General features: G+C 35.6%; 1 protein-coding gene across 1 annotated transcript; it reads left to right on the top strand.

Annotated features, from left to right (window-relative positions):
* Window positions 1–663: 663 nt before the first annotated feature.
* On the top strand, window positions 664–6124 carry LOC147406511 (uncharacterized). Its single transcript, XM_086434589.1, is given in 3 exon segments — window positions 664–1974; window positions 1976–3593; window positions 5415–6124. Coding segments are annotated over 3 exon segments (2988 nt in total). The 5' UTR covers window positions 664–1026; the 3' UTR covers window positions 5837–6124.
* The last annotated feature ends 6105 nt before the right edge of the window (window positions 6125–12229 follow it).

Genomic DNA, 12229 nt, shown 5'->3' with positions numbered 1-12229 from the left:
TCGATTATCCCAATTGTGGGTTTAACCACTTAAATGGACTCATTCACATATTATATTTTCCGATGTTGAATATTTTGGAATTGTATTGGTCCGAAAACCAAATTAATGTATCGAAGCTAGATCTATGTACGTATACATAGTTATTCTTGTGCCTCTTTTTTTTTAATTTTTTTTTTACTTTCTACATTTTACTATTTACGGTATAATATGTGCCCGATAGTCGATTATCTCACCTACCTATATATTTTAGTATAATAATTACTAAAAATCAGAATCATTGTATGTAACAGGATTCAATTTTTCAGATCACTAGTGACCAAAACCAAATCAAACCATTGACACTCCTACTTATAATATATAAGAGAGATCCTAAGATCTTAAAATTTTATATTTGTCATTCACTTGGAACTTTAGAGAATATTTTTGTGAATAAAAAAGATTAAAAGGGCAATTTCATCTACACATTTAAAGTGATGAAATGAATGGTATTCTTTATCAAAAGTTAAAGGGTATTTCTGTCATTGTGTTAAAGAAGAGTTTCACTTTACTTTTTCTCCCTAATCAAAACTTTAAATTTCTGTTATCCAACGGCTTTTATTATTATTAACTCTCTTTTTTTTCTTTTTCAAATTTCCTCTTTGGGTTTTTGGTTTTAATCTTCTTCCCTTGTTTTCTACTTTTTCTCAAACTCAGCTTAAAGAAACTTGACAGATTGTAGTTCTCTCCAGTTCAAGCTTCTTCTTTCTTCCATTGTCCTTCCAAAAAGAAAAAAATAAAAGAAGAGAGAGGGTCTTAGTCCTTTATTTTCTTCCTTGAATGTGAAGTCTTAGAGTTGTTCTTCTTTGAAGATGCTTGATTCTCTAAAACCATATTACAAACCAAAAACTTTCAAAGATTCCTCCTCTTTTTCCTTCATTTCCTGATAACTTCGCGCTTAATCGAATACATAAACTCTTCAACTCTGTGAATTCCTCTGAACCCAATTGCCAAAACCCAATCTCCAACTGAAATTTTTCAGAAAAAAAAATGTTCCCCTTAATTATTCTCACACTCTTCTCCCTACTAAGTACCTCTACCTCTACTTCTCTAATCAATGATGCTCTTGTTTTAGCTTCACTAAAACAAGGATTTGAATTCTTCGATCCAACATTAACCAATTGGGATACTTCGAATTCAAGTTCCGTCTGTTCATGGGTTGGAATTCGATGTTCGCACCAACGGGTAGTTTCCGTCGATTTATCGAACTTAAATCTTGGTGGGTTTGTCTCCCCTGCAATTTCTGGCCTAGATTGGCTTATCGATCTCTCTCTCGCTGGAAACAATTTCAGTGGTGGGATTGAGATTGGGAATTTAACCCGTCTTCGATCACTCAATATCTCAAACAATCAGTTTAGTGGTGACTTGGATTGGGACTACTCGAGCCTTACTAACTTGGAGGTGTTCGACGCGTATAACAACAACCTCACAGCTTTACTTCCTATCGGTGTTTCACGTTTGGAGAAACTCAAGTATTTAGAACTCGGTGGGAATTTTTTCTTTGGTAAAATTCCTGCAAATTATGGGAATTTAATCGCGTTGGAGTACTTATCGTTCGCGGGAAATGATCTTCATGGAAAAATTCCAGGTGAGTTGGGTAATCTCACCAGCTTAAAACAGCTTTACTTGGGCTATTTCAATGTTTTCGAAGGCGGAATTCCGATAGAATTCGGGAATTTAATAAATCTGAATCATTTAGATCTTGCGAGCTGTGAATTAGACGGCCGAATCCCTCACCAGTTAGGGAAATTGAATTTGCTCGACACGCTCTTCTTGCAGACCAATCTCTTATCAGGTTCGATCCCAAATCAGTTGGGCAACTTGACAAGCTTAGTAAATCTCGATCTCTCGAACAATGTACTTATAGGGGAGATCCCATTTGAGTTCATAAACCTCAGGGAGATGAAACTTTTGAATCTGTTCATGAACAGATTACATGGGATACATCCCCGATTTTGTTGCTGATTTGCCAAATTTGGAAACTCTTGGGTTATGGAGGAACAATTTCACAGGTGTGATTCCTGAGAAACTTGGCCAAAATGGGGAGCTTCAATCACTCGATCTCTCGTCAAATAAGCTTACAGGTACGATCCCTCGAGGCTTATGTTCATCGAATCAGCTCAGGATACTAATTCTCTTGAAAAATTTCTTATTTGGTCCAATCCCCGAAGGCCTAGGGACTTGTTCGAGCCTCACTCGAGTAAGATTGGGGCAGAATTACTTAAATGGGACGATTCCAAATGGGTTCCTTTACTTGCCTCAGCTGAACTTAGCAGAGTTGCAAAACAATTATCTGTCTGGAGCTTTGGAAGAGAACAGAAATAGTACCTCGAAGCCAACTCAATTGGGTCAGATAAACTTATCAAACAATCTCCTCTCAGGGTCTCTACCTTCTTCAATTTCAAATTTCTCTTCCCTCCAAATCCTATTATTGAATGGAAACCAATTCTCAGGCCCGATCCCACCTTCAATCGGAGATCTTCGTCAATTACTAAAGCTTGATCTTAGCCAAAACAGATTCTCAAATCAAATCCCACCCGAGTTTGGAAATTGTTCCCATCTTGCCTATCTAGACCTTAGCCAGAATAACCTCTCTGGCCCCATTCCTTCAGAGATTTCTAACGTTCGGATCATGAATTACTTGAATTTATCGAGGAACCAACTCAACCAGAACATACCCAAGTCAATTGGGTCCATGAAAAGTCTAACTTCTGCGGATTTCTCCTTCAACGATCTTTCTGGAAATCTACCCGAATCAGGCCAATTTTCATTCTTCAATGCCTCGTCCTACGCGGGAAATCCTCGCTTATGTGGCTCTTTACTAAACAACCCATGCAATATTACCACAATTCCAATCAAAACCAGTAAAGTCCCTAGTGATTTCAAGCTGATCTTCGCTTTAGGCCTTCTAATTTGCTCCCTAGTGTTTGCTGTCGCAGCGATCGTTAAGGCCAAATCCTTCAAGAAATCTGGTTCATATTCATGGAAGATGACTACATTTCAAAAGATTGAATTCACGGTATCCGACGTGTTAGAATGCATGAAAGACGGGAACGTGATAGGGCGAGGAGGTGCGGGCATTGTTTACGTTGGGAAAATGCCTAACGGGGAGGAAATTGCGGTTAAAAAATTACTCGGGTTCGGTAACAATAGCCATGACCATGGGTTCAAAGCTGAGATTCGAACATTAGGCAACATTCGACATAGGAACATTGTTAGATTGTTGGCTTTCTGTTCGAATTCGGAGACTAATTTGTTGGTTTATGAGTACATGAGGAATGGGAGCTTAGGAGAAGCTCTGCATGGAAAGAGAGGTGGGTTGTTGGGGTGGGATTTGAGGTACAAAATTGCAATTGAAGCTGCAAGGGGGTTGTGTTATCTTCACCATGATTGCAATCCTCTTATACTTCATAGAGACGTCAAGTCGAACAACATTCTCTTGAATTCGAGCTTTGAAGCTCATGTTGCTGATTTCGGGCTAGCCAAGTTCTTGGTCGATGGTGGTGCATCCGAATGCATGTCAGCAATCGCGGGTTCATATGGCTACATTGCTCCGGGTATGTTATTTACTCTTTTTCTTATTCTTTATGTTTAATTGGTCCCTAATTTCCCAACGTAAATATCATCATCAAAGCCTTCCCCCCCCCCCCCCCCCCCCTTAAAATAAAATAAAAAGGGATCTCTCATGTTATAATGTAACAAAATTTTACATCGATCGCCAACCTAATGTAACCTTCCTTAATTCCTTGACACCTATAGTGTACAATTTTTCCGAACATCACACGGGCTCAATGAATCTGCCACATCGACTTTATTGTCACATGGTACGATGAATGTTTGGCGACTTTTTGGTACAACTAGAAATCAGTTTGATTGGCAATTTTAATCAATGGATTTCCGAAAATATTATTTACATTTATACATTTGATCTGTTTTTGTTCAATTAAAACAGGTATAGATTGTATTGGAACAAAATGTAAATTTATTTTTATACCACTTTCGTTTAATCAGAGTGAGTGCCCACTTGTTTTAATTTAAATTACAAAAAAAACAATTTATATAATAATTAAAATCCCAACAAAACCCCTAACCATAAGTGTATTTTGATAGTTTAAAATATATTTTTAGGGCTATTATAGTACTTTTAGACCATATATATTTTCAGAATTTATCTGAATATATAAATTCAGAAAATTTTATATCTATTTCATAATTCCACTTTTTTTTAAATCTCATAGTACTTTATATATATATGGGTACATGGGTGGGTGGGGTTCCAAGCTCATGATGGAAAAATAAAAAGTACTTAAATTAAATGACTCAAATTAACACTTTGGTCTACTAAAAAGAGGTCTAAACATTAACGGGTCAAGTGAGATGGGTCATCTGGGTAAAGATGGCAGGCCACTTTTGGGTGTATATTAACCCAAATGAACCCCACCAATTTGGTTTGAATCGGGTCCAATGGATCCTAACCGTTTTCCAAATAATGGATAGTGGTCACGTATTCTACGGCTCGTACCACTGAATACTTCCGCTGTCTCACCCGTGATTTTTGCTAGCTGTCTTCCTAAGGAGAATGTCAATCTTACATCAAGACCGTTGGATGGAAAGAAAGTAGCGGTCATTACCTAAGGACGACGTATTCATCAAGTAGACAGAAACAGTACTTTGTTTCCCTTTGGTGGTCACAGTAAAAGACGCTAAGACCAAAATTTAGACTGTTTCCGAGACCAATGTTACTTATTTCCGTGCCGGGGGGAATCGTGGGTCAGAAATCAGAATCTTGAGTCAAATCTGACACGCAGATTCTGGGCACAACTCGTAACGTAACAGTATAGAGTGTCGTGAAAGCGATCCGACACGCTCAGTCGCTCACCATTATTTGTAAATTATTACTGCACGTAAGAAGCTTAAGCATATTTTTCGGGTTTTGGGCTGATTTTATTGGAAATAGTAAACATTTGAAGATTCCCCCATTGACCCTTTTATTGGGATTAACATGGTTTGATTTACCCATTTTATATTGGATAACCTTGTAACCCTAAACCTATAACAGCTCTTTAGTGGTCCTTAGGTCACAGCCCTTGAAATTTAAAAATGAGAGGACCAAAGCCCTATGCTTTAGTTACGATTGGGTTGACAATTGGGCCTATCAGCCCACAATTCAATCCCGCTGCAAAAATTAGGATTAGGCCCCTGATATTGAGTCGGATTCAAAAATTTTAAGCCCATTAAATTTGGGCTTGGTAGGAGTTTAATAGTACCCAACCCTACTCGTTATATATGAAGATTGAAAATGTTTATGTGCACCATATTGTGCTCCTTAAATGTTATAAAGAATGATTTCTAACATTTGTACTCTTTGTACACTATAGAGTATGCTTACACACTCAAGGTGGATGAGAAGAGCGACGTTTATAGCTTCGGGGTTGTCCTCTTAGAACTCATCACAGGGCGACGCCCCGTGGGTGATTTTGGTGATGGTGTCGATATAGTTCAATGGGCCAAAAGAGCAACCAATTGTAGCAAAGAAGCGGTTATCCAAATCATTGATCCTAGACTGATACCGGTGCCTCTCGATGAAGCAATGCACCTACTCTTCATTTCCATGCTATGCATTCAGGAGAATAGCGTCGAACGACCAACCATGCGAGAGGTGGTCCAAATGCTCATGGAGTTCCCTAGCCATGCAATCCAACATCAGTATCCATCTTCCTCTACTCCTCAACAGCAACCCAAGAATCTGGATAAGGATAGAGATATCCCGAAATTGAATCTACCAGATCTTTTGATCTAGAGAATCCAAATCAAATGCTAACAAAGATTAAATACATTGGTAATTATGATGTTGTTCTAAAGATGGTTTGATTTTGTTACAATCTTGCAATTTTTTTCTTCTTTCTGAGCTCTAGGTATATAGGAGGTTGGTGGCTAAAGAGATGCAAAAATATCTGAGGGACACACACTCTTTGTTAAGGGATGCACTTTAGGTGGAGTCCTTGCATGCCCAATGGGACCATGTTTGTTCTTTGTATTTGTAATATAACACATACATCAATTGCTTCATAGGTCATTTTATTATTTATTTTTTTGTACTTTCTAAACTTTGATGATTAGCTATAGTTTTCTGATTCTTGTTTGAATTTGCCTAGAAATTGAGAGCAAAAATGTATTGCCTCACCAGGTATTTTTATTTCAATTATTTTTTAGATTTTTTTTTTTTTTTCATTTTATTTATATGTTGTCTCATTTAGATGATTTTGCAATTATTAGGTTATGATTTTAAATAAATTCCTAAATAAGCAATAACAGGTCGAGCATTTAACCGACTTCCTAGACCTTTGTGGATGTGATAGTTCAAAGGGTTATTAGAAAGCCATATAGAGTATTAAATGAATAACAATTAGTACCCTAATATGGTGATTTAAATAGAAAAACTCAAGGATTTATCCCAAAAATTACCCGGTTGGTGTGTGTTGGGGTGCTCTAAGTCGTTTGGACACCTCAATTACAAACAAAAAGAAGAAAAAAAAAAGAGGTAAATCGTTCACACCCAATTAACTCAATGATTGGTGGCGACTCCATATCTCATAGCAAATCGATTCCATCTCGAGAATTGGGTCGCTACACGACTCTTGAAAAATCTTAGGATGATTGTTATTAATCGAGTTTGTATTACCATAATTAAGGCTGATGGTCCATCATCACCTTTGAATGGTGGCAAATCTATCATAAATCATAGGACACAACATACATCACACATGTTAGCAAAACCATATTCTCCACTATCAGAGGATTTTCCAAAATGACAATGTGATCCATAGCTATCTCTAGAAGATTTGATTTCTCCCAAATCACATGATGATTGGACCCTATCTATAAAAGATCATTAGTAATAGATATTCAGTTTCCTTTCCTATTTATTATATCTGTCAATGTAAATCATAATTAGTTTCTTTTAATGTTTGTCAATCAATGTAAATCCTTGTAATTACTCATCTTCTTGTAACTCACAAGCATACTATAAATACAATACCATCTTTTCCAAAAGAATTAGGAGAGAAGAACAATTCAAGCATTCAATTAACTTCATATTATTCTTGTTATTTTGAATTTGACAAATCTCAATTTCTTATAAAGGATCAGACGACAAACATGATATTAGCATTGGGGAGTAAACGTGAGGGTGTATATGCCTTAGATGGACGAGGGGTTGTAGAGGCCAACTTCTCACACCGTTTCAAAACAAGACATCATATATATGGCACCGGTGACTCGAACATCCACAGGTTTGAGTAGTACAACATCTTAGTAGTAGTGGTCTTATTAATATGAATGAAGTCAATTCTTCTGAGAATGGAAATAGTTTTCAAATGAGTAAAAGTCTTAAGCTCCCTTTCATTCTTCCAATAATGATTCGACTGAACCTTAATTTAAAATTCACTGTGACCTTTGGGGACCGTCACAGATTACTTTCGTTAAAGGTTTTAAATATTATGTTATCTTTGTGAATGACTTTACTCGATTCAGTTGGCTATACCATTTGAATTGAAAATAAGAATTTTTTAAATGTTTCATTCTATTTCATAAACTAGTTGTAAAACAATTCGATAAGAGATTTAAAAAATTTCAAATTGATGGGAGTGAGGAATTTTTTAGGACAAATTTTTTGACATATCTTACTAATTATGGCATTGCTTGCCAAATATCTTGTTCGAGCACACCCGAACAAAATGGTGTTGTTGAGCGCAAACACCGAAACATTATTGAACTAGGCTTGACAATGTTATATCATGCATTCATACCCAAAAGATTTTGAGTTGAAGCCTTGGGAATAAAGTGTATCTCATTAATTGTCTACCAACACATGGACTAAGAATGATTTCATCCTTCCAAAAGTTGACAAACAAAGAACCAATTTACTTTTACTTCGGGTTTTTGAAAGTCATTATTTTCCTTATTTACGAAATTTTACGACGAGCAAGTTTGAACCTAGATTGCTTCCATGTGTTTTTTGAAGCTATAGTGAGAAACATAAGCGCTATAGGTGTTTATATCCTCCAACGAGAAGAGTCTACATCTCCCACCATGTGGTATTCGATGAAAAACCCCTTCAAACAACCAACTAATTATTTGCATTAACACAAGTTGATGGAGAGCTATCGACTTTCATAGATTAGATTGATCCAATGGATGTCAATCATCCAGTATGAAAACTCAGCCATCATTTTCCTACTCAACATTCACAAATGTTCACTGGCGAAACAATTCTTAGTGACTTTGTTACTGATCAAACATTTATTCCAAACACTAATGCATCACAACTAACACCACTTGTTTCACCTCTTATTATTGAAGAAAATCATGTTTTAGTGCTCAATTCCGCCACAAATTCTTCTCCAATACTACCTACACATTCACAATTAGATATTACTCGATCTAATCACCATATCTATCCCATATTTTCACAATTGGATGCCCAAATCTACAAAACCTAAAATTCAATACCACCAACCAACATACCATGATTACACGAGGCAAAATTGGGGTAATTAATGCTTGTAAAATACTGTGAACATAATAGACATGGATCTAGAATTTGATCTTAAACAAATAATAGAATAATCGAATCGAAAAGCAATAATTATAAAATACTTGGATTCGCTTTTTCGATTATCCACGAAAAATACGTTGATCTTGATTTGCGAAGAATAGGTATACTACCCCAACTCTGCCTACACTTTTGGTGATGGGAACCTCTATCTCAGTAATAGAATAATCTGTGCGTAGAGAGGGGGGACGACCACCTATTTATAAAATAGGATATTAGATTTTCTACCCATCGTAGAATTTTAGTATTAGGTGAATACCACTTAAATTTTGATGCTGGTAACCAATGCCAGACCACTAGCATGGTTTCCAATTTTATCCTTAATGTTTTGAACAAATTACAATCCAATATTTATATAAAATTAATTTGTATATGTGAAAAGGCCACAAAATAATTTTAATAATGAAAATAATAATTCCAACAATATCCTACTTGGCCTTCACATATATTTTTGTTTAAAATGACTCTCTGGATTGTTACCTTTTGAATAATCAAGTGCACTCTTTTGAAAAATAATTGTTCAAAACAATTCAGATAATCTTTAACTGTCACTTTCATTCAAAGATACCACTAATGATGGATCATGGATGTAATAAAGTGCTCATTTGTCAATCCTAAGATAGTTTCATAGTCTCAAAACTAGTACTATCAATGAATTCAAGAGTTTACCTTTACGTGGACTTTCTTTGTGATAGTAGGGCAATATACACTCCTCAATGTAATCTGTATGTACTTTCCCTAAGTGTTCAGCTTCATACTCATCGTATGTCATTCTGATATCTTACTAGCAACCAGCTATGTGATATTCCATCACCTTTTTATTTAGAACGAAGATTTCATCAACGTGATGCTAAGTCACGTCTAGTCCAAGCATTTCTTCAATACTTTACGAGTATATCTACTCACAGGCAAAGATAACATGTGTACACAATAATGCATAAATAATGACTAGTCATAATCAATTTCTTTAAGCAACAATAAATAGTTTATCAAGAGTATAAATAAATTAAAACAAGCATAAAATAAACTCAACACTTAAATAACATGAACAAATGACATGATAACTTCCATACAAGTTACATGTTCCTTGAAAATCTTTGGCGGAAGTCCTTTTGTGAGAGGGTCAGCTATCATATTGCTAGAATCTATCTTAACAATCTCGATCAATCCTTTACAAACATTTTCACATACTAAAAGGTACTTTATTTCGATGTGCTTGTTCCTCTGGTCACTCTTTCATTCTTTGCAAAATCAGTAGCAGTCTTGTTATCACAATAGATAACAATGAGTCGATCCATGAAATCCACAATCTTCAATTCATCAATAAAATTTTTCAACCAAACTGCTTGAGGGGTTGCTTCATAATATCCAATAAACTCTGAATACATGGTCGAATATGTCAGAATGGTCTGTTTTGAGCTTCTCCATGAGATAACTCCATGCACAAGCATAAAAATATAACTTGGAGTAGACTTCAAGCTATCACAACATCCAACATGATTTGCATCAAAATAACTAACAACTTGAAGCTCACTCGATCTTCTGTATACTACCATAAAATCTTTTGTTATTTGCAAATACCAAAGTACTTTCTTTACTGCTCTCCAATGAGCAATATCGGGATTCTGTTAATATCTCCCAAGCATTCCGACAATGTAACTGATATCGAGTCGGATGCAAATCATTGCGTACATAAGATTACCGATTGCTGAGGCATATTCTGATACATCGACCCCCATCTTCTCAAATTTGTTCTTGGGACATTGATCTTAGTTGAATACATCTCCTTTTACCACAGGAACCTCACCAAGAGCACATTTATCCATACCAAATCTTTTGAGCACCTTTTCAATGTATGCCTTTTGTGATAAATCCAAAAAAAAAACCCAGCTTATTAATCTCTGTGAATTTTAATCCCTAGAACATATTGAGCATACCTCATATCTTTCATATCAAAATTTTTTGACAAAAAAGACTTTGTATCACATAAGAGATGAACATCATTATTTGCCAGTAATATATCATCAATATAAAGTACAAGAATGATGAATCGACTTTCACTCATCTTGAGATATATGCATTTGTCGACGACATTTTCTTTAAATCCGTATCGGGTCACCACTTGATCAAATTTCAAGTACCACTGTCTTGATACTTGTTTTAACCTATAAATTAATCTTTCAATTTGCACACAAGATGTTCTCTTTTATCAACTTTAAAACCATCAAGTTGTACTATATAAATCTCCTCATCCAGTTCACCATTTAGAAAAGTAGTTTTTTTTTATATCCATCTAATGTAAATCTAAATCGTAGTGTGTCACTATCGCCAAAATGATCATCAGTGAATCTTTAGAAAAAACTGGAGAATAAGTTTCACTAAAGTTAATAATTGGTTTTTGCCTGAAACTCTTCGCTACAAGTCTTACTTTGAACCTCTTGTCCTTACCTTCTGAATCTATTTTAGTTTTGAAAACTCATTTGCATTCTATTATCTTACGACCTTCTGGAAACATCGTTAGTTCACATACTTCATTCTTTTTTTATAGATCTCAATTCTTCTTTCATTGCTTCCTACCAGAATTGATATTCATTTGAGTTCATTACTTCTTTGAATGTTGAAAGATCATCTACATCACCTTTGATAGTATCTCCTTCCTAAAAGTACACCTTAACCATCTGTAATAGCGAGTTTGTGTTCTCGGGTAGATATCCTAATGAGAATGATTGGTTGTGGAACTGGAACCACCACCACTTGGGGATTGGGTTCTGATTGGATTGCTACATCTTCTACAACGACTGTACGGATAGGTGATGTCACCAAATGAGGTAAAGGTTACGGAATAAAGCATATTGGTGGATCACTACGCTTCTCTTCAAATATAATCTCCCTTCATTTTTTACTCCCACTTTTTTGACCATATTCAAGAAACCTAACACGATTGGTTTCAACAATCTCCATATGTCTCGACGGATAGAAAAACTTATAACCCTTCGACCTCTCGAGATAACTAAGAAAGCAACAAATCATCGTTTGAGGATCAAGCTTTTCTGATTTGAATTGTACAGCTTTATCTCGGCAAGGCACTCCGAAACATGAAGATGGCTAAGGCTTAGTTTCCTACCAGTTCATAATTTGAAAGGAGTTTTTAGAGTTGTTTTGCAAAGAACTTTATTGAGAATATAAACTGTCGTCTTCAAGGCTTCATCCCAAAAATTTTCTAGTAGGTCTGAGTAACTCATCATACTACGCACAACTTCTTGATAAGTCCAATTTCTTCTTTCAGCAATCCCATTTTGCTCAGGTGTTCTAAGTGTGGTATATTGAAGAACTATTCCTTGCTCTCAAATATTCTACAAACTTCTCATGATTTACATCATTATTATCCATCCTCCCATAATACTCTTCACATCTATCAAATTTGACAGCTTTGATCTTCTTATCCAACTATTTCTTCAGTAACACAAAGAGAAATCAACTGATTCAAATCCCATTTAATTCTTTATACACTATAATTGACCTTAAATGTATCAAAAGATTTAGGTAGAGATAAAACTGTCATTTGAATCAGAAGGTCAT

This window comes from Akebia trifoliata, chromosome 3, assembly GCF_017979445.1.
Source record: "Akebia trifoliata isolate Shusen 1 chromosome 3, ASM1797944v1, whole genome shotgun sequence".
Classification (NCBI taxonomy): domain Eukaryota; kingdom Viridiplantae; phylum Streptophyta; class Magnoliopsida; order Ranunculales; family Lardizabalaceae; genus Akebia; species Akebia trifoliata.
The sequence above is the reverse complement of the archived record's forward strand: the minus strand, read 5'-3'. Positions and strand labels throughout refer to the sequence as shown.